General features: G+C 54.4%; 3 protein-coding genes across 3 annotated transcripts; 1 reads left to right on the top strand and 2 right to left on the bottom strand.

The window, feature by feature from the left end:
• Nucleotides 1–188: 188 nt before the first annotated feature.
• On the bottom strand, nucleotides 189–8,091 carry CSUI_003578 (uncharacterized protein). The gene is made up of 2 exons (XM_068063774.1): nucleotides 2,044–8,091; nucleotides 189–992 (listed from the first exon to the last, which is right to left on the bottom strand). The coding sequence occupies exons 1-2, from the start codon at nucleotides 7,017–7,019 to the stop codon at nucleotides 569–571; spliced, it is 5,400 nt and encodes a 1,799-aa protein (XP_067924251.1). The 5' UTR covers nucleotides 7,020–8,091; the 3' UTR covers nucleotides 189–568.
• Nucleotides 8,092–9,725: 1,634 nt separating this feature from the next.
• On the bottom strand, nucleotides 9,726–15,378 carry CSUI_003577 (magnesium transporter nipa). The gene is made up of 2 exons (XM_068063773.1): nucleotides 12,203–15,378; nucleotides 9,726–11,324 (listed from the first exon to the last, which is right to left on the bottom strand). The coding sequence occupies exons 1-2, from the start codon at nucleotides 14,003–14,005 to the stop codon at nucleotides 10,716–10,718; spliced, it is 2,412 nt and encodes an 803-aa protein (XP_067924250.1). The 5' UTR covers nucleotides 14,006–15,378; the 3' UTR covers nucleotides 9,726–10,715.
• CSUI_003576 (rpap1 c-terminal protein) lies at nucleotides 15,143–27,059 on the top strand. The gene is made up of 2 exons (XM_068063772.1): nucleotides 15,143–21,616; nucleotides 22,167–27,059. Exons 1-2 carry the CDS (start codon nucleotides 16,466–16,468, stop codon nucleotides 26,316–26,318), a joined length of 9,303 nt encoding a protein of 3,100 aa, XP_067924249.1. The 5' UTR covers nucleotides 15,143–16,465; the 3' UTR covers nucleotides 26,319–27,059.
• Nucleotides 27,060–27,205: the final 146 nt, after the last annotated feature.

Raw genomic sequence — 27,205 nt, 5'->3', positions numbered from 1 at the left:
CATCGTATTTTGCGGGGGCTAGCCTGAGACGCGAGAGAACGTCTGTCGACTCGTCTGTAGAACTGCGATAGCAAGGGCGGAGCGAGTACAGTGGGAAGCGGCCGATGTGTCTTGCTACCCTGTGCTTGGCCCGACTTTCACACGAAGCGGTGTGCAGTCGCACATGACTAAGCGCTTTGCTTCATTGATGTCTGGCCATGCGTACACTCTGAGGAGGCATCCCGAAACAGGTCTGACACACACGAGAAAGGACTCTCTGTTTGAACGAAATGGAGTCAGTGTAGCCCTGTTAGACTCAAGAATTCCCCTCCAGTCTGCAGTCGCCAAGTTCCGTCTTGTGTGTGCGAGACGGCCGCGGCAGAAGGGATTAGAAAAGAGACTTTCTGCCCGATCTTATCAGCAAAAAAAGACACCTCAAAGCGGGTAAACCGGGAGCCATTGTCTTCACACCAATAAGTATTCCTTATGCACTCCCCCCCAGACTGATAGGCATTCAGTCTGGGGAGCCGTGCAATGGGTCCTTGTGAATCACCAACAGTGTGACAAGAGCTTGCAAAGAGGCCGTCTTTCAACAACTCGTATTCAACAAAACGAAGTTCTTGTGTCGCGGATCGATGTGGCCCAGCGTTTCCTCCAGAACACGAGAAATGGCTTTTGCCGTCGGGTCGAAGGAGCTTGTGAAAGGGGGACGACACGAAGACAGAGGCCGCGAAACAGCTTGGGAGAAAAACGGCTTGGAAGAGGAAGTCACTCGTCGGTCACCAAAGGAGGAAAAGCGATGCTTCTCCCAAGAAGGGGAAACGCGCTCTGTAAGCAGGAGACAAACCCGCAACCCTGCCAAAGAAAAGGAACAAAAGGGCGAAGGAACGCGCAAGGAGAGAGACGTTTCACAGGAGAAAGGCAGTCCGGGGGATGAGAGAGAGCACACACTCCGACGGAGATCAGCACTATGCCATAGCACGCCCAGATGCTGCCAAGCCAGTAGACTCAACCTGAAAACTCAGTCGCACAAGGATCGGCAAAATTCACAGAACTCTCGTGTTCGAAACAGCGTATGGGACACTGGGGTGCCGGCCTCGCTGAAAGTAAAGAGTCTACGCTTCTTTACTCGAGCAGCCTTAGCTACCGTTCTGTCCTGGCCAAGCAAGCATGCTCATGCGGCCAAGGAAGCGGTAGCTACGAAGACACCGAATCGAGACACACTTCCGTCAAAGTCAATGCATTCGAATGCTGGAGACTTAGTTCTCTGGTGATTCCGCGCTGAAGGCGTGGACTACACCATAAGATAGCGGGCCTAGGCAACGAAAAATACACCATGCAAGCGCATAGCCATGGAAACACCACGTCCGTTACCGTGCTTTCAAGCTAATGAGGGGCCACCTACATTAGGCTGTACAGTCGCGACGACCGGGGGAGGCGGGGACGGACCGACAACCACCGATCAAACAGTAGAACCAGTTGGCTATTCTAGTTTTCGCGTTACGCCGGAGTAGTGTTTCTTTGAGTAAGCAACGACTCCGAAATAGCAAGGCACCGCAGTACTTCTTGACCCGAACCCAAAGCACTACGACCTCAGAGACACCGTCACATCCTCCGCGCAATCGCCGCGTATTGCCTCAGGACAGGTCACAACCCCTGTAGGCCCTTTCGAGACACGGCCTGCGTTTGCTTGTGTGCATGCCTCAGAGCGCAGACGGGTCTCTTTCAGGGCTAGCTCAGGTCTTAGCCATGTCCGCTTCATAGCAAAGGCCGCATGCCCAGAGAACCACCATATCGAACGAGAAAACACCCGAGAGTGCCCCCGGCTGCGGAAGGTCCCGGGCCGTCAGGGTGACTGGAAGAACGTAAATAAGTCAAGAAACAAGACGATTGCAAGCTACCTTAATTCTACAAACACCCGGAGAGTGGCTATACACACAGTGTGCCTTGTTACACAACCATTGTCGGTCAAATATGGTTTGTGCCGTCTCATATTTTGTACTTCACATTCTAGACTACATCCGAATATGGTAAAAAACAAAAGAAAGAAGCCTGGGCACTCACCAAAGATCGCCGAGTTCTTTCTCCTTCATAAAACCGAGCACACGTGTAACCTGGCTGAGAACCGCATGCACCAGAGTCAGGGCCACCGCCTCGATCATTTCGGCGTGGACGTCCTTACTGAAGAGTGCCACAATTTCTGGAGAATTCCCTGCTGTGACCACCTCTCGCGTATTCCATCCTTCTTTCACGCGACCGTGGCCCCTGATGTCCCCATCAGGGGCCACGGTCGCGTGAATATAGCGCTCAGAAGAGTCAAGGTGTACTGGAGAGAAAGTTGAGACAGGTGGAAGCCAAGGACACGTCCTAGAGGGCCCTCCTGCTATGGGGAGCCGCGGGCTAGCAGAGAGGCTAGGTGAACGCAAGCAAGTAAAGCGAAAAACTGAACGGTTGCAAACGATACCCAGCAACAGCGCGCCAACTTCAACTGGGACAAAACTGCACTTCGATCCTTCTAGAGAAGAACGTATTGAGAGATCACTTGAGGCGGAGGGCCTTTTGAACGACGCCTCGGACGAGACGCAAGACACAGCTTCTCCGAGAGGGGCACGCCACTTAAACTCGGCGGCAGCGGGACGAGACGACACTCCGGAGTGTTGACCGAGATTGCGACTTAGCTCCCTTTGTCGGTGCTCATCTGTCCTCTCAGCTTTTGGCGTTCTTTTAGAAACTGGACCGTCTCCAGCCACAGAGACGGACTGTCTGAAGTTCTTGCCCGCCTGTCCCCCTGCTAGGCGTTGTGTCATGTGCAACATCAGAACCACAAATGCTCCTGCCGGATTGATGCTCCCCGGCAGCCTGGGTTTTCGGACAGCTGCAGGAAGTGGCCTGGTATGTGCTGTACAGTGTAGTGTTTTCGCATGCGGCTCTCGTCGCAAGTTCGGGGAGTCGGGCTCTGCCGCATCCACTCTCGTTTGTCCTCTGTCTGTCCAAGGCGCCGAGGGCCTCTCGTCGGCGGCCAGGAGTGCCCGTGCAAGGTGCACTAGCGCGGTGATAGACCACTGATGAGGCTCCGTTGCCCACGACCAAAGGAAAAAGTGAAGAGAGCGAAGAGGAAGGCACAGAGAGAGCTGCACCGAGGCCCGAAGAAACGGCGTGAAGACAAATGAGGGCCATCGGCATGCAGTTGACCGGCGATCGAAATGGTGGACACCGTCTACCGGAGAAGGCATACTAGGAGACACGGTAGCCGAGATACGAGGCCGCGAAGCAAAGCCGCCGCACGCAAGAGCGTCTGTCGGGGCATCGAGCTCTCGGCACGGAGAGCTGGTCTGCTCATCTCCCGGTACGCGCTGTCCATGTCCTCGGCTTAACTCTGGTGCAAGCGCCTCCAGCGGTGGCCGCACCAGGTTCGCAATTATGCCGCCCAGGCTGGACAAGTGTGATCGGAAACAAGCAACTGCGCGGCCTTCTCCACAGACTCCCGAAAACGGGAAGACAGTGTGAATGCCATGCGTTTTTCGCTCCAAATCTCTTGCTGGGTGCTCAGCGCCATTGTCCCCCCCGTCGGTATGGTCGGACTTCAGTGCCTGTATGCTCGTAACACCGCCAGGAACTCCTTCCAGAGAGCGTCTTGTGCGAAAGTCCGGAATCTCCCAGCAATCCGGCAGATGCGAAGGTGAGTGAGAAGCATCAGGAGCTGCCGCCCTTCCGCCTGTGTGGGAACAGCTATCACCAGCCTCACACCTTTCGCCTGCTGCCTGTCCTCGGCTACCGGCTACTCCAGTGAGCGGGCAGTCCCCGTCGGCGCCAATGCAAGAAAGCTGCCGGGGCTCGCCGTCGTTCAGAAGCGGTAGCGCAGAAGCGTCACGACGTGCTGCTATGCAACCAGGCGACACAGGTACAGTCAAAGAGCGAGTCACAGATGACCGAGCGGAACGCGGTGAAGCTGGGGAGGAAGCGCACGACGACGGCGCCAAACAAGCACGTTGAGGAGCGCGCAGCCAGGGAGCCACGAGCTCATCATCGCGGATAGTCGATGCAAGAGCATCGATGGTGGCGCATGAGTCGAGGCAGTCCGCAATAGCCTCACCGTCATGCTGAGAGGAGATTCCCGAAGAGTACATGGAAAAAAACATTTCGCAGAGGTAGTCACGCAAATTCCGAAACCTGGTTTGCAGGATGTCTTCGTGCGACCCCGTGCAAGGGCCTTCAACGGAGGCATCCAGCAGCGCCACAATTCCAGCGCTTACGACGGTCACGGAGGTCAGCACATGACTGGGTAAAAGGCCTGCGGAGGAAGGCAACGTGCCGCTCAATACGGAGATCGGTGAAAAGGAGGACGGGGACAGACATGACGCAGGAGCACCTACAGAAGGTAAAGAAGGAGAAGAGACCGAACGAGGTGAAGGAAGAGGGTGGATGAGCGGCAGCACTTCCTGAGACGAAGAACCACAGCCGTGATGTGAATTTACTCCAGAGTTCTCTCCCTGCATCGACCTTGAACAGGTTTCGTGCTCTTCCAGAGGCAGAGCTTTTGTTCTCAACCAAGAATCCTCTTGTACGCCTGGTAGCACCACAGAAGAACCCCTGAGGGCGTCTAAACTTCGCCCCTTGCTAGACTTCCTTGAAGACAAGTCGTGACGGATAGCATGTTGGGCCAGATCTGATCCCTGCACGCCGCCCCGGTCGTCTCCCCGCCCCCGTCCCTTGGATCCAAACCCTAGGACACACTGCGCAGAGAAGGCACGGAAGAACTTGGCGGAAACCGCGAAACTCGATGAGTTTCGGGAAGCTGCGGGCACCGCCGTCATCTTTGCCTGGCCCTTCGACGTCCACTGTCCCGACCCAACCGCCGTTTTCATAAAAGACGCCGAGGAGCTCGGACACGAGGAGCTCGATGCTTTCTCAGGTGTCCCCTCTGTCATGGCTTGCACTGCCAAACGACAGCCGCGCCGGGATAAGAATGGCATACGGGCAGCGGAGCACTGAAGAGGCGATGCCACTGCCCCTGCCTCTCTTGTTGAGACACACAATTCACTGGGTCGATCTCTGTACCAAGCACCGCCGTGACACTGTGCTGTGTGACTGTCCCAGCAGCTCGCCAAAGAGGAGGCAGAAGACAAGAAGAGGTCTAGGAGAGACGAAGGCAAAGCAAACCTGCATGATGAGAAAGACGAAAGGATCAGAGTAAGATTCTTGAATGCATCAAGCGGAGATGAAACCGCGGTAAGGTCAACTGGCAAGAGAGAGAAGGGAGTCCGGGACCCAAGTCGTGAAGCAACCAATGAGAGGTAATGCGAAAGAGGAATCGAAGACGCGATCTTCTGACTCATGTCGGAAGTGTGCGGACAACTAGGGATGTTGTTCTCGGGTAATGACGAGACAGCGGGAGACGGTACTGCTTCACTCGCAGGCTTATGTTTTGGGCAAGATCTCCCGAGGCTGCACCTCTTCAGTGCATGCCCGCGTAACATTTCAGCTCCTTCCTTTGTCTGAGACATGGACGCATGGGAAACGGAAGGCGCGGATGTTATAACTGACATCCCTGGCGAGAATGGAACGCGATACAGAGGATGGTGGAGAGGAGCGTTCCCAACAGTCACTGCAACACCTTCGCGGTTGCTTTTACCCCCCGAATGAGACTGCCGGAAGGACAGGCTCCGTGGCAGCTGGGAAAGGAATGTCAAGGTCTGGGAGACGTCTTGGAGAGAAAAGTACGGCAGAAGAAGAGGAAGCGGCTCCAGGAGAATGGCGACTGCTGCCGGGTGCAGAGACCGCGAAGGCGCAAAGGACAAGGCAAGCAATGTCAGTGAATACGTCGCTGAGGTGAAAGACGACACGCTTGCGCCTGTACATCCAAGGTGGGAACGGTCCACCGGGATGCGATGACACAAGGTTGACGGGGAAGGATCGCCAAGAGACAGCGTCTCGCGGGGATAGTCACGAGATGAGTGAGACCCCGGATCGCATGTAGAGGACTGCGTATCAAGGTGATACTCAGAGGGAGGCGCAGAAGGCGGAGACGCCAGAGAAGAGGACTTAGGACAGGAAGAAGGAGGAGGCGTTGGACCGCTTGTCGAAGGTGTCTTTTCTCCATTAGTCTTACGATCTTTCATAATCAATCTCACAGCGTGATGAAGCAGGAAGTCTGCTGCCTCGGGTGCAAGGCTACCGAGCTTAGCCCTCCCTGAGAAACTTGTAAGGCAAATAGAACCGGTTAGCAAATCAAATCCCCTGGCTCCCAAGGGTGGAGACGGAGACGGCGACACGTCCTCGGGGTATCCTTTGACAGAACCAGGGCCCAAGACAAAAGGTGCTTTTCCGGTGCACGCATGATGGTCTTTCCGACAATCTTCTTTCCCTCTGTGTAGTCTCCGAAGCGAGGAAGTTCTTCCAGGGCTGTTTACCCCGTTGTCACGCCTTTGTTGTAGACGCAGCAGGGCTTCCTCTTGTCTGGGCCTTCTTCGGGGCCTATTTATCGCCGCCAGTCCTTGGTTATCTCCATGGTCCAAACCTTGTGTCGTGTCTCCCCCTAGATGAGCTCGCTGGTGCCTTTCCGATAGAATCCTTCCGCGAAGAAGTTTATCTTTCTTCAGGAAAGAGAAAGCGGGAGACTGTTGGAACTGTGCTCGGCAGAGCGCCACTGCAACATGAGCCAGGGCCTCGGGAGAGACAATAAGAGAGTCCTTGAACAACGAAGAATGATGATAAGGAGATTTCTCAGAAAACTCAGCAACGTTGAAACAGAATGGTCCTGGATCGTCAGTCCAGGCCGGGGACAACGATAACAAGGCAGAAGGCTGAAGAAAAGACTGCGAAGGTGAAGCACAACGAAGTTGTCTCGTATGACTCTGCAGCAGTTTTTGAAGCCCTGCTTGTGTCTTACACAGCTTCCTCAGTAGACAGAAGGATGCAGCATCTTCAGATGTCTCCAGGAGAGACGCGCACGTCTGGTTTGGATGATGACGGGTCTCCCTGGAGACTGTCGCAAACGACCGGGCAAGAACTGGCCGCCTCGCTGCGACTGATAACGTCATCCTGGGTGTGTGTGTACTTCATCTGTAACGCACGCCTTTCCCGAGATCGAAGTCCAAGAGGAATCCTTTGTGAAAAAGTCGAAAGTCGAACCGGCCGAGGGCTGTCCATTTACGGATTGAACCCATCCCGGTGCGTCAGTCCTGACCAGCTGAGTCCTGGCGAAAGTCTCAGCTTACAAAGAAAGGAACATTTTCAGACGGTACAAAGAGAACACGCTGCTACTAAGGATTTTACAGCAGACTCGGCCGCTGGCACAGCCTGGATCGAGAAATACCATGGACGCGGAATTGTGAATACGAGGCACGCTCGATAGAACAAACGCTGTCCGCACTGTATCCGAATTGTGGGTCTCTATACGAGAGAGAGACAACATCAGAGAAAAGGTAGTTCCTGCGGTGTCCTCTCTTCATTCATCCTTGAGTGGATACCGACATGACTTGAAGTACCAGCAAGCGGTTGCCAACGAGCTCTCCCGAATTCCTCGGTGCCAGACTGTCAAGGTCATGCAGTCCGACGGCCTTAGGAATCCTTCTGTTGGGAGGGACTTTGACCTTCCTCTTGATTGGCCGGCCCTTGAAACGAGCAGCATAATGAAGGAAGTAGTGTAGGGAGACCCCTTCAACTGAGCAACAGGGCAAAGCCTCAGGGCAAGCCCAGGGAGGCAGGCAAAGGGATGCTTACACGGAGAGAGCAATGCACACATTCGAAGCCACCACTGCTGGACTTCCTGCTTGACCGGTATCAGTAAGAGCTGAGCTGTTACTACAATACTCCAGTGTTAGCGTCCGCCGACACGCCCTTGGCGTACAGTACACTTACTTCGGAGGGGTTTGACATGATATTGCAGATACTGCTCTTTTGGTGTCACACCGCGGTCGACGCTTCACCTCAGAAAGCAAACGACCGAGCCTATCCATTTGCATCCGCGAAAAGCTATGCACACGCTGGCGTGGGTCAGTGGCCTCGGATGATTGGAGAAAAAAAAAGAAAAGTCGGAGGCCAGTCGGACCGCGTGCCGGTGGACAACGCTGTCGCTAAGAAAGAAAGAAAGAAAAGGGAAGGCACACAAGGATTTAAGGAAGAGAGTTTCTCAGTACTCCTGCCCGGCTTCCGTAGCCAAACAGTTGGTTCACCAGCGGCATGCAAGCGGAATCGAACCTAGACAGCCGCCCGCGCAGTCGACGTAGCACATTCCTTTTCAGTCTCCATACAGTTCTCCTGTTCCCGATCTCACATAAGTTGTGCTTTTTCCTGACGCTTTAGTCGAATCGGCGTTGATTCTGCGCATACTTCAGAAAAGCCCCGGTCTTGATCATTGTGTCCGTCACACGTCCGCTATTGCCTGGACGAGTCTGACAACGGGGTCATGCGCGCTCTAGAGACAATCCAGAACCCTATTGAGCCCTATTGGCTCGTCCGGATGCTCGAGGTGGTTCCTGTGTGTCGCTCCCATTCCCGGAGCCATCCCCATGACAGTAGCGGGAGAAGTGTCTTTCAAGAAGCTGGAGGACTGCCGCCAGCATTTGATCACGCTCGTTAGAAACAACTGAGGTAAGGCTGCAGAGGAAGCCTGTTACTACGCCGCCCGAGTAGACCCCATTTCAAACACGACTCGATTGAACGCGTAGTCTCTCCTGCTGAACAAGTACGTTTTATGTACCGTGTGCCAATGGCTGTCACTGGAGCTACGCAGCAACCTTGCACCAACAATTCCCTCGCTCCTGCTGGGCGGCGGAAACAGGCACTCGTTTGCCACCACACCGAGGAACAGAGTGGAAGTCGGACTTCTACGCTGTTCTGTACAAGAGAGCACAATGCTCCCACATCCTGGGAAGAAACACCAGCGAGAATCATCGGGACGTCCCACCAGACTCCCGCGAGATCAAAGTCAAACCCAACAGCGCTCCTAACTGCAACAAGCATCCGTGCAGCGGCTCGCTCAACCAGGCCACTTCAGTTCGGGTGTCCGAGAATCTCAGGGGGTCTGCCTCCCATAGTTCGGGGGGCGAAAGAAGAGAGAAGTGGGTTTTTCCGCCCGGTAGTCTGCTGCCAAAAACCGTGGCTTCAACGAGTATCTTCACGCCAACCAGTGAAAGGGTTCAGTTTTTAGAGCTAGAAATGTAAATTGTTGCCATTTAACCAGATTATATGGACCGGTGAAACTATGAGGCATCTTTCAGGACAGCAGCTCGAGGACAGTATTATCAAAATCGAGTGTGGGTCCTCATTTCTTCAGGACTGCGAAGCGCGTCCCTTATTACACTGTTGCCCTGGGTGCTACGGATTCCAATTCTCGTGGCCCGACTTGCGGGCAAAACCATTGGCGATGACTCGACAGAGCCGTCTCAGCCTGTGGCAAGCCCCGGATACTGCCCTGTGTCCCATTTTACATTACGCACCTTACGAGATCTACGGCGGCTCACCAGCTAGACGTGGACAGCACTGCCACCACGTCACAAGGAACGTTTGCCGGCGTCAGCGCCACACGTCCCGAATCGTGATTACCTGTGATTTATCCGTGGTGAGAGCCGACAGGATACTCAACCATATCCCCCCCATTTCATAAGCAGGTTTGTCATACGAGCATCAGGGTTACTGCACGAGTTTCAAGCTCTCACCACTAGTGGCATCACCAAGGACATCACATGCAGAAGCTAAGGAGACCCAAGTGGGTGACACCGGTAGCCCCGCTCGGGCCCTTTCTCAAGTTGACAGAGAAGCAGAGGCAAAACCGAAGCCCGCGAAGGCTTCTGTCTTTCAACCGCTCGGTGGTGTCCCCGGGTCCTTTTGGACTGGTTGACCCCTCACACAGGCGAAGACAGAGGTACACGAGCGACCTCTTAACACACGAAAGAAAGACCTGAGCAGTGCAGTCATGTTGGGAAGCTATGCATTCTTTCTAATCGGGATTTCGGTGTGGCATCGTGAATGGCTAGTCTCCAGGTGTCATAAACCGTCGAGTGACAGCGCTGTAGTGTGCGAAGCATTTCAAATCTGAACGCTATTCAACCCTCTTGAGCTTCCCTCTAAGCTCGACGGAGCAACTACTCACTACCGTCTGAAGTCCTGCAGCTGTTGAAAGTTTTTAAAGATTACGAGAGAATGGGTGAGGCCACGGTACCACCATGCGACAACGTACATGACAGCACATGATCGACTCCACGTTCACAATCCTGAGTTCTCTTGTCCACTACACGGCAGCTGGCTTCTAAGCAAGAATAAAGGATATGCTTTCCTTCTCTGTCTTCCGAGCTGGTTCACGGCGGTACGGTCTTCACAACACACCCCGGTTCTACCTGGAGGTAGACTTGGACCGGCGACAGAAGGGATCCCAGCTAGGCAAAACAAACAGCGGTGGCTGGCGTTCTCAAATTGAAGCTGTGTCCTCCGGGCAAGCTTCCAGGTAGGGACCGCACTAGGAAGAAACGCACTTATTGACTGTCCGCTAATCAACTCCATACGATGATATGTGTACGCGGGACGCACTTGGCTACTTACTTGTACTGGCCATTGAAACGCATGTTGGAGGCTATATTCAGGCATTCCTTGGAAGCCTTGGATATACCTGCAGCGACGATTCGCTGCCTGAAAAAAACAATACCGAATTTTTCGTCCTCTGATCCTTCCTAGTTCTGGCAAGGTTTTACACTAATGAGGTTGTTGAAGGGCACAACCGCCCCCTCCTTTGATCCTGCTCAACCGCCATCAGATCCTCTGTTGCTGCCATGTGCGCTGCCCGATCCTGACTGCGCGGCCGGTGAACCCATGCGCCTGAGTTCTCCTCCACGCGTCCACGCTGCAGCACCAGACCGGCTATCCATACTTGCTTTTCTTAAGACCTTCAAGCTAGCATTCCGCTCAGAGGTGCCTGCTCTGACCAACGTAGGTGGATATGATGCATTCATTGTGTTGTTTCGAACAAGTATGTTGACAGAGGCATCCGTCAATGGACGAAGAAGAGCGTCCCAGCATCCCTCAGCTGGCTGTCCGCCTCCTCTGGACATCCCTCCACGGCCTCCCGAGGCCCCCTCATCGAATAGAGAGCCTTCTGATCGACCACGAGGAAGGAGTGGATCTGCGTTACCCGTGCGAGCAAAAGCCTCTCCTCGACTCAGATCTTCCTCAACTTGGCGTTTCTCTGCCTCATACTTTCCGTAAGAGAGAGCAACAACACCGGTAACCACCAGTGCTAAACCGAGTGCAAAAACAGGAGGATTTTGGGGGACCTCTCGGAAAAGAATTACACCTCCTAGCGCCCCGGTGGCGATGAGAACGGAATTGATGATAGGGACCACGTAGATTGCCTGGACGCCACACAGGTCAGTAGTCCACACAAGAGTAGTATTACGCCGAACCGGCAGGTATAGTTGCCAGTCGGTAATGGTATCAGCACTTGACGGCGAGAAAGTGGTGCGTCTAGACGGACACAAAGAAAACTAACAACAGGGTAGGTGGCTTACGAGGAGGAGAGATCCTGACTGATTCATAGCCTATACCAAGGCGCAGAAGCAAAAGGCAGAATGCTTGTATCCTGGTGTCGAGAACGCCTTTGTGCGTCATCGATGGGGTCTCATATCCATCGTTGGTTGTGCGAGGATGAATGGCACACCTAGCTTCTCTCCTGGCTCGTGTAAGGACCCAGACACAGACTAGATGCAGAGACCATTGGCCACCGCGGCAACCACGTATCCCTAGGTGATAGGGTGATGCTCTGAGCCCTCGATAGTTGGTTCGAGCCCATGTAGACATAAGCTGTTTGATAAGTTGCACATGTGGTACGGCTTCGAGGAGTGTCACTCGTTTCAACAATAGCTGTTCTCTTCAAGGGAAGTGGTTAGCAAGGCTCTGACACAACGAGCGTTGAGGCTATGCCTCCTGACTCTTCTCTTGTGCAGAAAAATTACAGTCTCACGTACAAATTGAATCACTTGCCGCTTTCCACAACCGCTGGCGTTTCAGAGCACAGTTGAAATATCGCGGGGCGACTACTGCTGAGGCAGCCGGGCAGTAGGGAAGCCTGTGCAAAACCCGAGAGAATCCCTACTGGTGAAGAGAAGAGAAGTGAGTGCTAAGAGAACCACATCCAGTCCCTGTCTATGCCTTAGGCAAAATTGGAGAAGCGAGCGCAAAGCCCGTTGACTCTTGCTTGCCTCGGTACATGGTGAACGTGCTTTTCGCTTACCTCGAATCGCTGGAGAGAGGCATTCAAGAAAACCAGCTGCATGACAGAAACGATGGCTGTGATCATGACCAAAGATCCTGCTGTCCAGCCGTAGCCCCAGGAACTCCCGTTTTCCCGCATTATGCTTTCTTTGTCTCGGACTGGCGATGCCGCAGCATGGGCTAGGAGTAGAACCGCCTTAGCAAAAACATTCGAGAGCCCTCCACAAGCGCCCGAAGTGGCCGCGATAGCAAATCTCTCAACGACGTGACTCAGACTCACATCGAAACAGCCTCCACGTTCCCCTGAATGGCTGCTGGAAAACGTGCCCCCGCTATCTTCCCCCGCTCTATAAGGAGTCAGTCCTACCGCCGAGGGACAGAGGGCTACAACGGAACCAAAGCAAACTACAAAAAGAAGAAGCAGACAATACAGTGTCGGCCCAGGTTGGATGAGATTGAAGGTAAAGGACTCAACAGAAGCCACAGCTTTATCTTTGCCGGAGAAGATGACGATCAAAACAATGCCGACCACGACAGCTGCTATCCCAATGTAATCGTGAAGAACAGCTTTCTCACGATTCAATGTCTTTGCAAGGACTGTGTTCCAGAAAATATGGACCCCAGCAAAAGCCGTCACGATCGTTGCCGGTGCGAAGAGCAGAGCGAATAAGGTGCATACTGTATTGACGACTACAGTTAAGAACATTCCAATAGCCCACAAAGGACTACGCCACATCTGGAAGAGATCGACATCATCTCGTAGAACAACAAAGGACCGTCTGACCATATTATCCCCTAAAGAACCACAGAAAGACCCCATCAGACATGCGAGAATGCCAAGAATCCATCCGTATCGGTCCAGTAATGTCTCCGGAGAAGTACGGCCAACGTAGACTTCATCTCCCAGTTGGAACTTTTTGCGTTTGACAACTCCCTCTTCTGACCCAAACGGAGAATGCTTAGGATTGGTTACACCCCAAAACGGAGACACTGGCTTTTGATCCTCTGACGACTCGAGAGAACTTGGAGACCCGACAGGCCAGAAACTGGGGGAACTACTAGAGTGCTGCCCGTCATGCTGGTCCGAAGAATCAGAGGTCCCTGAAGCTGTTTTTCCGAAGAAAGAGGGCGACGGCTGAGCAGGAGTCTCACGACCATTGTGTGATGGTACTGTACCGCCATTCTCGCCGCCCCCTCTGCTCCAGAATGACGGGGAAGCCTCCTGTCGTTCTACAGGAGCGGCGCTGTGCCCCGGCGCGCCTCTGAATGAAGGGAGCAAGGAAGACTCCGGCTCGGGAGCACTGGGCGAAGATGTCGAAGATGATGTTGGAGAACTGCCGGGGACGGCGAAGGGATGAAAGAGAGAGGGAGTGTCTACAGACGAAGGGTCCGCGTCTGGCGAGGGGTGCGGTTGTCCGACAGAAGATTGTGTGACTCCATCTTTAGCGTCAGGGGCGTTCTTTCCTGAAGTGAAAGGTGAAAAAGAAGAAAAGAAGGAGAATGGCGACCGGTTCCCATCTGATGGAGCGGGGGTCGTTGTGCTTGGCGCTGAAGAGAAAGGAAAGAAGGAATATCCCGACGAACCCATGGCGGAAGAGCCGGGAGGCGATGGAAGCGGACTAGGCCATGCAGCGAAGACAGAGAAGGTAGATGGGGACAGGTGAGGTGTTTTCAGCTGTTCTTCCCACCAGGTTCCTACCGGCTTCTGTGGAGCTGTGTCGGAGGCCGGCACTGCAGCGGTAAAGTCTCCGCATGCCAGAAGACAGTGAACGATTGCAGCGGGAAGAACGACGGATGAAAAAAGAAGCGATGGAGACGCCATTTTTGTACGGGTGCAATGGAAGATGCAGCGTCAGTCAGAACAGCCCAAACAGCAGCTGTCGCCCGCAGACCTGCGGGCGACTGGAGACACCAAGAAAGAAACGCCCTTCTGATTTAGCTGGAGCACTGCGCTTGTCTAGTCAGCTGTACACACACCTGGATCTTGCCAACACGTCTGGAACCTTCCGTACAGCAAGCCCTGCTGAAATCAGCCGCGAGGGACAAGGCAAAGGCTCCCCCGGAAGCACAGTCTGCAGAAGAAATTAGATTCGGCGGTTGTGAAGAGAGAAGAAAAAGCTACGCAGACGACTGCATAAAAAAGACTTAGCAGTGCTGTTAGACACCCAACTGTTAAGCGGTCGCCGACTACACGAAGGGAAACGCGATGCATCTGAAGTGCACAAAGCAAATTCAAACAGAAGTGAAAATCAGAAGCAGCCCCCCTTATCAACCGTCCGCCTACAGGGCTGACGACGGAGAGCTTGAGACGAAGAATGTGACCTTCTTGGCTCGTCTTTTCGCGCGGCTGGGACAAGCACCGAGATGTAAAAATCCATCAGGGTCATCGTGCGCCCGCCAGTATTTCCCAGAATGAGGGACGAGACAAGAGGAGGTATGGAGAGACAGAAAAAAAGCTGACAACTGAAAAAGAGTTAGGATCTGTTACAAGGGACGCACAGCAGCAGACACCCCTAAAAAGAAGACAAACCTGCCTCTCCAGGCTCGACAGTGGGTCAGCACGGCTAACCCCGCTGCCGGCCGTTACCAGCTGGGACAGGAGCTGAGCCGTGTGTTGGGGCACGAGAGGGCGCTAGTAAACAAGAACATAAACCCCTAGCTTCCATTTGTAGCTTACTTCTGTGCTCTGATTCTAGCAAAATCCAAGGCAGACTCTTTCCTCTAAAGTAACAGAGTGAGCAGAAAGTAATTTCCTTTGTTCCGCCCATACACCTACAGTACGTCATTGTCTGGGTGAAGGTACGATCACTAACAAGGGTACGCCAGAGGTACACTAGCGACCCCCCCCTGAGTTGACCCAGCTGTTAAGAACGAATGTGTCGGCAGCATCTCTGTACCAGGAGATCTTACACGGACTATGAACTGCCCTGGGACGAGACGATTCCCAGCCAAAAGTCCCAGGTAGCTGCTTCGCGAGCTCTCACGAAAACATGGTCGGTGGGCGGCGAGTCCTCCCGATGCCCGTCCCTCCTGAAGCGAGGTTCCTGCGGCGCTGAAATTCCCTCCAGACAGGGAACAGTAGTCTGACCAAGCTAATAGACCCTTGGCCTTGTGGAATTCTAATCTGCAAACTTTACGACGGTATCCCCGTCGATGCGTCGAGGCTCAAGTTCCGAACTCGATGAAGACTTAAAGACGCGGCGCAGCGTCGAGTTCAGCCCGGAGGGCTTGTGGTAAGGACCATTGTGATGAGTAAAAGAGGAGCTACTGCGAGACTGCCGAGACTTAAGAACGTAACAGTTTCTCTGCGTCGCCGTAAAAGGGAAGCCCCGGGCAACGGCAAATCGGGCCCAGTTCTGCTCGGGCCGGAAAGCACTGCCAGCCGCCGCGGGGCTGTGTAGTCCTTGCATGCAATTAAGAAGAACGCTCTTGTTTGCTCTTCAAGTCGAGCCTACACTTCTTTTTGCATTGAAACAGACTCATCTCGGCGAAGTATTTCTCTTGTCCCAGTACGCACAGGCACAGACTATCTGGCTAGTGTCCGGCCGCCTGTCAACTGATTTGATAATAGCCCTGTATGGCAAACAGAGCAGAAAGAGCGGTTTCGCAGGGGGAGTCCCGTTTACACGGGACACTCCGTCAAGAGAGTTTGCTCCTTTTTAGTACTGCTTTCTTGAAGTTCATCTCCTCTTTCGAAGTTCCCTTCAATACTCTCTGTCTATCGTTTCTCGGGTGCTGCCGCTTACGTGTCACTAACGTACCAGTGTGAAGGTGTCCGGTGCGGATGGGCAGTCGTTTGACTAGGTTTCTTTTCCAAAGAAACCCCTGCATGATGGTCGTACGTCTGTCCTGATAGCCTGGGGGCTCCCCAGACTCAGCGGGCCCGCGTGTTCGGCGTTGCCGGAATTTCCTCTCGTTTGTCATTCACGCTCACGCATACACCAGTCCCACAAACGTACGCACTGCGCACATCGTTCCCCATAGGCAAGGATCTCTTTCGTGCAAAACAGACGCCTCCGCAGCAGGATCTCTTCTTTTCTGTTTCTAGGACTGCGTCCAGTTCGATCCCGACCGTCTTCCTCACGTTGCTTCACCCCCGCAACATGAGGAAGAGGTCCGTGTTGTCTTGTTGATTGACAGTCGGATTTTTTTTTCTGTAGATCCACTCGGGTCCTGCATACTGTGCTGTCCTGACGCAGGACAGGCCAAGTCTCACACCTCCATTGATGGCTTGTGTCGCCGTGGTTTCGCGTTGCGTACATTGACGTTTCAGTGCATCGCAATGAAGTCACCGAGGGAGTCACCGGAAGGTGCGGGTGCGGAGTTTGATTCATCAGAAAGAGGCGGCCTTTGTGGCCATTCAGAAAACGGGAAGGGAGACAGGTCCGGGGTGAAGGAGACACGGTGTGATACTAAACCACGACACGAGAACGCTCTTCTCCGTCAGCCGAAGAAGGTGATTTGCTTGAGCCAATGCGCTTCTCCGCTTGGTTCTGCCGATTTCTTCTCAGGAGGAGACGAGGGAAGCCAGCCGTACGGTACAAGGGAATCTTCGTCTTGCCATTATACAGGTGAAGCACGTAAGTTCGAAACTGGACAAAGAGTTCCATCAACTTCAGCTGACTCGTCTCCATGTTTATCGGATCCCACCCGATTAACTGAAAGAGGGGTTGACAGCTCACCTTCTACGAAGGGCCACCCGCCTTCCTCACATTCAACTGGTTCGTGTGATCCTCTTCGGTCTGACGGAGAGAGGGTGTCTGAGAGTGGTTTGGCACAGCCCCCGGAACATCGCCCTCCCTTCATTTCGACAACGAACAGCGCACGTGTCCTTCTCGCAACTTCTGGTGCATACGACGAGCCCATCCGTCAAGCAGATGGACAAACGAATGGATCGGACAGTGTCGAAGAGAACACAGAGAAGGTCAGGGAGGAAGGCAACGCACAACAGCGTATCGAGGAACCTGTTGTACTCGAACATTCAGCGGGAAAGGAGGCGTTTCAGGAACGATGCCGGACGATAGCGAGCGATACAGGAGAGGTCGAGGAAGACACCCTCAGAAGATCTTCGTCTTGGTTCTCCTCTGACCGAGCAACAGAACGACTGGCAGATGCCGAGATCCGAGAACTTACCAATACAGAGAATGAAGTGGACGGCTGTCTGGTTCCAAGCTTCGTACTGGGAAGCGTGGTAGAGAGGCCGTCTCGTGAGAGAAGACACACGATCCAGCGTCACGAGCCTGAAGCTCTGTCCAAGCAGAACACGCCTGACGGCTCTGGACTCAAAGGTGAGGTCCAAGGAGTCACTTCTAGTTATGGGAAGGGAGGGACTGGCTGTGTGCCCTCGCACGCAGCCATTGAAGCTCCGTTCGGATTTCCTAAAGCCGTTCACCGATCAGTCTTGGTTGGGCGGCGCGGGGATCCAGATGTTTGCCGTAAAAAGGAGAGTCACCACAGAGAAGCTGACAACTACCAAGAGTCTTCAGTACAAGGGGAATGCTGTGCATCTGCTGTCAAGCAGACTGGATGCAGATATGCGGCCACGCAGATATCGCCGGGGGACACTTGTCAAGAACGTCTTCACAGTGGTAGATGGCCCCACTACCCGAGCGACGGTGGGAGGGCGCGCGACAGTTTGGATGTCGAGATTGAACGGGAGAACCTCGAGTTCGTAGCTCGCATGCAGCCACACGAAATCCGTGCTGCGCAAGAAGAGATTCTCGCGCGGTTCGGTCCGCAGCGGTTTGCTGCCCTACAAAGACGGGCACTGCGGCGTATCAAAAAGGCAGGGAATGATGGCGGAGAAGTGCCAAGAACCACGGAGTCTGGTGCCTGCACAACGGGGCCCAGAACTAGTGAAGAGGGTGAGGAGGAGGACAATCTCTACTCTTCTACGGTAAAATCGGCAACACAGACGTCTCGTGAGGCTGTCAAGTCAGACAGAGGTTTCAGCGATAGCCATTCATCGGTGATAGAGAAGTCTGCTTCATGCGGCCAGAAGAATGATAGAGACTCTCAGGTGCGGAGGGTTGCTCAGGAAGATGCGGTGAAGACAGGCGAAAAGGCTGGTGGGCCAGTTCAGTGCATTATTGAATGGGGAGTCGCGTGTCGTCCCTCTCCTCGGGTGCAGTTGGATGGGAACGGGGAAGCTAGGAGAGAAAGCGCGGTTAGGGTGGACGCCAACGTCCCTTCAATGGATGCACGACAGTCAGGGGGGAAGGGCAGTGATGGGAGGCTTCCTTTTGTAGGCGGCCAAGTTAAATTTGATATGCAGGAAGTTGCCAAGCTGCAGTGGGCGAATCCACTCGGTGCTGAAGATTTTGAAGGCGATGCTGCGGGAGCGAGAAAGAGAGGTGAAGAAGGGAAAGGAGAGGGAGAGGGATTGATGAAGGTGTGGATAGAACGCTTGAGGTTCGATTTTAGTGGCAAGCTACGGAGCAATATTTTTCACTTTCCCTACTGGGTGAGAAACCAAGTGACGATACACCCGGGGAATGCTGGACAGAAAGGCACCTCTCCGAGCTCCTCCCCATTGGGTTCTTCCGTTCCGCTCCCGTCTTTGCCAGATGCCAATGTCCGTTCCGATTCCCCGCGTGCGACAAGTCAAGTCAGAAAGAGCCCCATCGTGCCGCCGGAAAACGAAGCATTTCCGGGTAGTCCTGCGTCCCTCTCCGGCGATTGCACTGGCGTGAATGATCCTCTTGAGTTCCATCGAGGACTGCACCATCACGGAGAAGCGGCGGCGTTGCCCGGCTACACTCTTGGTGAGCTCCTGCATTTGTCACAGAGCGCAAGTAGGCCTCAGGCAGCCTTGGCGGTGCGGACCCTTGGCGAGGTCCTCAAGAACGCGAGAACCATCATCTCATTCCAAGGTGGAGATTCCTGTAGCAGACAAGGCGTTCTCTTGAAAGAGGAGGCGCTGAGGAACGTCTCCAGCCCAACGCCAAACCCGCCGCCTTTCCGCGGGGGGTTTGGCGTTGGGCTGGAAAGGTGGACGCGCTACGTTCTGCGAGATCTTTTTCTGTTCTGGCGTCTTGGAGCCCTGCTGCAAGTGCAGAGTCCCGTCATCCAGCGGGAGGCTCTGGGTGCCCTTGCGGCGCTACTGGGGCCTGCTGATCGGACGTGCTGCTTGAGTTCGGGGGACTGCTTTGAACAGAATGATACAGAGGACGCACGTACACATGGAAGGCGATTCTGGAGGAAGGTGTGCTGGGGCGCAGCATCGACTTGTCCGTTATTTGTGGGGAACCAGAGAAGGACGAATACTGGCAGCCTCGTCCAGACGCGTAACGGTGGTACTCCCGAGGGCGATCATTTTCCTAAGGGACAGCGAGAGGGGGCTAGTTGTCCCCCCGCGGCAAGTAGCCACGACAGGGAGTTACAGCAGCGGGCTCAGGGCTCATGCGGGCGTGTGTCACCGGTAACTTCAGCCGGCGGGACTGATCTGCAGCAGTCACTCTCTGGTGTGTCTCAGGGCGCCTCTCAGGAGATTCTGTTACCGGCCTCGTCGCGTTTGCAGCAGGAACCACCTAGTGAGGAAACGAAAACGGTTCAAGAGAACAATCCTGTGATCGACAAGCACAACGAGGTGCTTAACTTGGCCGTTGGAGCACGAGAGAGAAGCTGCCGCATGTCGGAGGCAAGTGACGCGGCGGAACGTCCAGACGAAGAAGTCTGTTACTCCGTGCATGAACGGGAACGCGTGTTCTTGTATCCTCTGGGAGGCCTTGACTTTGTCGAGGAAAGCTTGCCAGAACCTCTCCCTCTATCATCGTGGGCAGGCCCTGGGGGTGGCACAGAAGAGCGTGAAGGATGCGGATCCGCTTTTTCGTTCTGGCAGGCGTTTCTTCTTCGTGTAAAGTGCACGGGAGGCGAACCAGCTAAGAAGAATAACGCAACGGTGGGCTTCGATGTCTCAGCAGGTTCACAGGAAGACGACGAAAGTGTTGATGCTGACGGGGCCTCCATGGGTGAGGTCTATTACCGTCATCCTGTCTCCTCGTTGTTCACCTGGAGTGGTCTACCTGATCGATTGGCTTTTCTTCTCACCCTTTACGAAGGGGACTTGGCTATTGAGCGAGACTGCCTTGCATTGCTTGTAGGTTCCTGCGTAGCAGGTTCTACGGTCGCTGCTCAGATTGTCTGTCACGAGCCACTCCGACAGCGGATAAAGATATTAGCCGAGAGTTTGGTGGTAGGTTCCGCTGCTCGCGGTCGGCGTGTACAGAGGAAAGAAAGGCAGCGGAATATCAAACCGGCTGAAAGAAACGACACCGGTTCACCCAGTGTCTCAGCCCGAGACATGTTCCAGCATGTGATGTCTTCAAAGCGTGCAGAGGTTGCGGCTTTTGCCGTTGCATGTGGCAGACAGTTGACGCGGGAAGAGCGACAGCTGGTGTGCGATCTCCTACTTTTTCTTCGAGTACTGTCCAGGTGGATTGTCGGCACAGAGGCGAGAGACGAGGAACCGGGGAGCGACGATTGCTGGTTCGGTGGCTTCTCTTCCTGCTGTGCTTTTACCAACCAGAGTCTGATGGAAGGGTTATCCGTTTTGATTGATGGCGGAGATACGGTATCTTCACAGAGTGGAGAAGAGGATGCCCCCGTCGTGCAAGGCAGCAGAAAAGGACAGGAAGCGATAGAACGTGACAGAGTTTTGTCAGCTACGCCGCAGTGTGTTCTAGAGAGGGAGTCTGAGACAAAACAACACCTGGACAAAGGAAATGGTGAAAAAGAAAATACTCGCAGCTCCGCGGGCTCGCCGGAGGTAGCAGTCACCACTGCTTCGTCGTCTTCTTTTCTCAAGGATGTCCTGCAGCTTCTCGCTGCCGTGGAGGCTGTGCGTTTGAAGCGGACACTTATTTCCAGAGACTGGCTTGACGATGAATTCCTGGACTTCTTCCCTTCGCTCGCCCTGTATGTACACTCTTTCGTTCACAGACTTCACCAGTTGTATGGAGAGGCACTGCTTGCCGACCTTGCCTTGAACGACTCTCTTGAATTTCATCCCGTCGGAGGCCCTGCAGTCGAACACGATGCTGACGCAACAGGCTCCTTACTCGCGGACTCCATGTTGATACATGACACCCCGCCCGTCGCAGCACCTTCTGGGGCACTGCCTGAAATTCAGCGTAGCAGTCAGGGCGGCGCGGCGGAGGGTGGAGGGGAGACAGCGCGGCAGGTCCTCGCCATAAGTTCATTCGCAACGGTCGCGCTGGAAGAGCAGAAACTTCACGAAGGACACAGCTGCTGTCACATTAGCCGGTCGGGTGAGCGGGTAAGGTCAGATCTGCTGCTTCAAACTGAAGCCCTTTGGACTTTCTATGGAGGTCTCGCCAGGGAGATATTCCTGTGGGCTACGTTGGGGATGGAGAGAATGAAAACATACGTGCTTGTGGAGGGAAACAAAGTCGCTACGGCAAGTGGTTTTGAGGTGAGTGTACTATTCGTCATATTCTTCTTCCTGTAAGTCTTCTTCAAAGCCTTCTAGGAGTACCACTTCCGTACGGAGCGGCGGCCCGGTGCTCGTGGACCGCTAAGCCACTAACGACCACTAACTGTCGAGTAATCACTTTCGTTCTAGGGGTTTGCATTTGATGTGCTTTAGGTGTCGACTGCACACACTATTGTACTGTCAATACCAGCCAAACAGAGGCTATGTACAGCAATGTAAGGTAATAGAGCCGGTTTGGGGTTTAGAGTTGAGCTTGATATACCGCTCCTTAGCTTAGCCTAGCTTTGAATCTGGGTGCTTGTAGGATGCTCAAAAAGGGTAGTGCGCCTCTCTGAGCAGGTGCACCTCAGCTCTCCATAGACTAGTGCTGTCTCTTTCTATGCAGCTCGCTGTATAACTTGTGTACAGGAACAGGACATCGAGTTTTCGTCTTTGTTTCTTTACCCCCTTGCAGCTGTCTCCCTTGCGGGTGATGTTGGAAGGACCGGAATCCTTCTGTTGTGTGGTGCGGCTGTGTACGTACATGTAGGGCGCTTCCCTTCTAGGACCAGCCTCAGCCGTTCTGAAGGCTTTATGCCAACATTATCCTCCACAAATGACGAGTCTGTCGTCTGTTGCTGCTCTCCGAGTTGGCGAGGCGGCTCTGCGATTCCACTTCTCGTGCACTTCCAATACTATACTTCGCGTGTGTGCCTCATCATTGTCTCCGGCTAGTGAACGTTTGGCAAGTGACGGGGACACACCTGGTCCATCTGCTTGGGTGGCGGAGACGAAGCGGCATGAGAAGGACATGCGAGGAAGCGAGTACCGCGCGAGCCAGGAGCAGCGGCGAGTTGACCGAGATGCAGAGCTGCTTTATTCGAGGTGGCAACGATCCATTTATCCTGTTTTAAGCGTCCTTCTGGGGTCTGATGCGGACGCGTGCTTGCCGAATCGTGTTGAGAGCGACACTAACGCTGTACGCCGGGAGAACCACATGGAGTGTGAAGACGTCGGGCAGTGTGATGCTGGTATACTGTCAAGTTTCTCTACTAAGCTGCTGGCGTCATTCCTGGAGAAGTGTACAGGCGAAAACGGCGAACGGCTTGCTCGTTCCGTCGCCCGCTATATTACGGAAACCGGGTGGTCGTCACTGCGGCGATGCTGCACCCAGTCTGTAGATTCGGCCATCTCCTCTATGAGAGCAGGAGGAGTGCGTGCCAGGAAAGGAAAAAGAGCGTATGTGAAGAGTTGCTGGAGGGGCATCATTCCAGCAACGAGCGAGCGCTTCTTTTCTCCAAGGTGGGGACAGAAAGGAGAGGCCTTGGACTCCCAGCCTTCTGATGGTCCTCTACCCTCCTGCCAAGACCGTGTACAACAGACACTGACGACCAATGCTAGCCCTTCCTCTGGCTGCGTCTGCGCTTCCGCCTCAAGTCCTGCTTTTTCCGGTGGGGAAGAGGGGAAAAGTTGTGAGTTCCCGGGTCCGCTGGATGTGGAATTGTTTTTGACTCAAGCAGTATTCTTGACAACGCTCTCGGAGTTCATTACTTCCACTCTCTACTTGCTTGCTCGAACACAACACGGCAGCACCAGTCTCAGTTTCAGCTGCGGCACCCCCCCCCATTCAGACTGTGGATCTGTCCAGGATCTTACACGAGTTCTCGATGCAGCAAGAGTTAGCGTGGGAAAGGTAGTTACGCGTTTATGTCGGGCTCTCAGGGTTTTTCTAATCCACCTTTTTCAGCAGCTCCGATGGCCAGGCGTCGACGCGCCCGTCTTGCATCAAGATACCTCGAGCTCGCTTGAAAATCAAGGCACGACAGTGCTTACATCGGCGACTCCTACCAGGCCGATAGTTAGGGGGGGATGTGTTACCTCGTGCCCGGAAGCGGGACTGGAGGCATGTCAGCACACGCCGGAGGAACGGCAATATTCTGACAATGGGAATGGGGTAGCTCTTGGCTCCGGCAAGAAAGAAGCAGACGCGAAGTGCCCGACGACACATCACGGCAGTATGCCACGACCCGCGGGGCCACCTGTGCGCCAGCACGAACCGAGCGTCACGTCCGGACCACTGTTACTCTGCGATCAATTGTCCTTGCTGATGCTCGCGTTGCTGGGATTGCGTCGTGCGTGTACTCCGGGGGAAAGAGAAGACGACGAAGCGGAAGGCAGGGAGATCAGTGGGGTGGCTGGGATGACAGCAGGACGGCGAAAGAGCCGCTACCTTGGTCGATGGACATTTGAGGATGAGCAGCAATGTATTATTTCCGCCTGCAGTGCAGCATCAACATCTTGGACCCTTTTCAAATGCGTTGTTTCCCTGTACGCGGCACGCGAAACTCTACCAGAGTCAGAGACTCCTCTGCCGTCAGATCGAAGCGCCCAGCACGTAAACTTGCACGACGGGTGGCTGGGGGCCGCGGCGCGGTGGGTCGCCATGTGCTGTTCGCCTGGAAGGCCGCCGGTACGTGAACGGCACTGTTGCAGTGCAGGAACCATTGAAGGCGGTACCGCCGGCACCATAACTAGGCAGACTTGGTTATGTCTTCTGCATGTGGGGCGAGAGTTGGAGCAGGCCAAACCGCCAGGCAGGATACCGGAGAAGCTATGGCCCCCCCCACTTTGTGTTTTGAGATCTTTGAGTTCATGCTGCCGTTCCCAGGTATGGGGTGAAGAACCGGATGTCGGATCTGCAGATGTCGAGGGGGATGCAAACAGTGCAGAGCGCCCTGGAACAAACGGCGGACCAAGGAAGCAAGAGGAAAAGCAAGACAGCGAGTCTGGCGTTCCTTTGTCGCGTCCCCCCTGCATGCCGTGTCAGACGCTCTTTGTGTCGCCCGTAGATGTTCTGGTGGGAGGGAGTCTGCTTGATTCCCTGCTGTGTGCCGCTTGTGGAGAAGAAGCAGCATCACGACGAGGGCAAGATGCCTCGAGTGAGTCTAGAAGTACAGTCAAGCGGACAGACGACGGGATGTTGGACGAGTACCCTCATAATACAACCTCAAGACTATCTCATTTTGTCAGACGCATGCCCCTTGTTGCTGTCGACCTGTGCAACTACGTGCCTCCGGCGACCGTCTTGGCAGTGTTGATGCTCTTTTACTCGGAGTCAGAGGCGAAAACAACACAGGTCTCCTTTTACCCGGATTCCCCGGGCTTTTCCTCAGCAGGGACAGGTGATACGGGGGAATCGCTGCGCTCCTCGGTTTCTGATGTCTACGCGCAGCCAGAAGCACTTAAGACCTTCTGGTGGATGCTGGACGTGTGGCTGCTTCAGCCGTTAGGACGTTCTCTGTGTGGTGGAGCTAAAGAAATGAGTGCAGATGAGCGCCGACGGTCTACTTCCTTCTCTGATGCGTTTGTAAACATCTGGACGAGCGTGGATGAGGCTTGTGCACAGCATAAAAGTGGAAAGGGGACAGGCTCCTACAGGGAAGTTGAGAATCCCTCAGCGTCCCAGGATGTTTGGACTTCGCGCCTTTGTCGCTGTGCCGATTCTGTGAATCAAAATTCTCATTGGGGCGCATGGGACAACAATACAGAGTCACGAGGTTTGCTGCAACATCGGCAGCAGATGGCAAGCGACTGTCCTGTGCATGCGTTTCTCGCACGTTTGTCAGACACGCACCCTTGGTTTCCACTATGCTGTGCGAAAGCGCAGGACGTCCTGCTCTCGAAGACCGCACGTCTCTTGTTTATTGCCCAGTCAAGAGCCGACGCTGCAGACCCGGCCCTTCTTCTTCTTCTTTGGCTTTTGGCTAGCCCCGCCTTCCCAATCGAATGCAGGGAAATGATTCTTACGGACACCGCCTTCTTGGCGATTGCTGACAGGACGTTTTGCTTCGGTCAAGACATAGTCGAGTGGACCGGTTTCGACGTCAGCGGAGGAAGCCCCTGTGATACACAGTGTTCGCGAGAAGGGACCCAGTTCACATGCGGCGCAATGAGCAGGGAAGGTAGGCGATTTCCGTCATTCGGATCAGCCTCAGAAGGTACAGCATCAGTGGTCCAGCCAGAGGCGGCTCCCAGTGAGCTTTGTCAGCCAGATCACGGCCAATCTCCCGGTGTCACAGGCACAAGAGACAGCGACTGCCGTCAGCGGTCGGACTACGCTCGCGGTGTCGCTGCAACAGGGGCAGCGCGCTGGGGTGCTATAACACCTTATGGAGAGGTCCTCTGGGCGCTAAGTGAGGACAGCCGGAAGCTCATGCAGCCTGGCATATTCCTTTGTGACGAGGATGACAAGATTCTCAGAAGCTACCGTTGCTTGCTCGCAACCCAGATGGCAAGATACCCTTCTGGAATATTTACTCCTGTCGTGCCTGACTCGCGAGTTTACGGGCTGATGACGGTTCATGCTCTTGGCGCTCTTGTTGGCGAGGCACTCATTTCCGCTGCCAAATCGCGAAGAGCACGCAAACGGTCAGCAGCCCTAGTTTCCAACAGGAGTAATGACTTGCCGCCTGGTTCTGGTAGCCTGGAGAGGCATATGGAAGATTTCGGGCCTCGATCAGTCTCCGCGTTGACAAAGCAAGTGTGTCAGCAAGTAACCGAGACTGCCAGAACATTGAGTACGCCCTCTGCGGGGCGGGCGAGAACCTTACCGCCAGCCGACGTGGAAGCCATTGTGTCGGAGTTTGCCATCGCTGTTGAAGGGGCCGCCCTGCTGAGCAGCATGCGAGAAGGGAGTGTCTGACTCCTTTGTTCGTGAGTCTGGACAACTACTTGGGCTAGGACTGCGTAGTGATGGACCGGCCTGCGCCCCGGTAACTCTTGAACTCTTCAAGCGTCAATGACTGATGGGAAAGGACAGTTGTTCACCTGTTCTAGTTTGCCCGTGAGCGGGTCTTTGTTTGGGCGAGTCCTCCTGTTGAGGCAACTCAGTACCGGGGGTCGCACGATGTCAAAAGAGGAAAAGCGGACGTTTGAGCTAGGGTCTGTGAGCGGGTCTCGGCACCCCTAGGTTCTTCGTATTCCTGCGGGTTGTGCAGCGGAATGCCGCAGCACGTCACGCCTGCAGCACTTCTAGCCGTATGCCTTCGTTTAAGGTGCGTCTCCTGTAGTCGAACGATCGAGGAGAGTTCTTATGCCACTTCCTTGCACGCGAGTTCGCCATGCGCCTTTCTCTGGTCAGTTCGACTCCTAGAACATTTTCACCTCTGATAACAGAAGCTGCTTGAGAAGAAGCGCACACGACGTCGTTTTCTTCGATGTGTCGAGCAGTCCGGAACGATCATGCAGCGAGAACCGCATCGTCTGTCCGGGGCTTGGTTGCGTTTCCGAAGTGATACTTGCCTTCTCCGTTTTTGGGTAAGTCGGCGCTAGAACATCGTTTTGCGTCAACTATGATTCCCCGTCCTGGAAGCATATGTCTGGGACGCACTTTTGTAGACGAGTCCAGCCCATGAGAGGGCCGTCTACAACTCCACTTACCCCGCCTTCGCTGTTCCGCGAGGAAAACAGGAGTCCGGTCTCAAAAGGAGAGAGGCCAACGGAACACACGAGTCAACCAGAGATCACGAGAGACAAAGATTTACACCTGCAGCACCCCGAAGATTGCTGAGTACATAGAAACTGAAGAAG

Source organism: Cystoisospora suis (assembly GCF_002600585.1).
Source record: "Cystoisospora suis strain Wien I chromosome Unknown contig_1624, whole genome shotgun sequence".
Taxonomy (NCBI): Eukaryota; Apicomplexa; class Conoidasida; order Eucoccidiorida; family Sarcocystidae; genus Cystoisospora; species Cystoisospora suis.
The sequence above is the reverse complement of the archived record's forward strand: the minus strand, read 5'-3'. Positions and strand labels throughout refer to the sequence as shown.

Excerpts from the sequence above, each read along its gene's own strand:
- CSUI_003578 (XM_068063774.1), bottom strand. The coding sequence starts at position 7,019 with ATGACGTTATCAGTCGCAGCGAGGCGGCCAGTTCTTGCCCGGTCGTTT. Across the intron at positions 993-2,043 it reads AAAGAACTCGGCGATCTTTG|GTTGAGTCTACTGGCTTGGC; the intron begins GTGAGTGCCCAG and ends CTGAGTTTTCAG.
- CSUI_003577 (XM_068063773.1), bottom strand. The coding sequence starts at position 14,005 with ATGGCGTCTCCATCGCTTCTTTTTTCATCCGTCGTTCTTCCCGCTGCA. Across the intron at positions 11,325-12,202 it reads CCTCTCTCCAGCGATTCGAG|GCAATCTACGTGGTCCCTAT; the intron begins GTAAGCGAAAAG and ends TGTGGCGTCCAG.
- CSUI_003576 (XM_068063772.1), top strand. The coding sequence starts at position 16,466 with ATGAAGTCACCGAGGGAGTCACCGGAAGGTGCGGGTGCGGAGTTTGAT. Across the intron at positions 21,617-22,166 it reads CTACGGCAAGTGGTTTTGAG|GGCGCTTCCCTTCTAGGACC; the intron begins GTGAGTGTACTA and ends ACGTACATGTAG.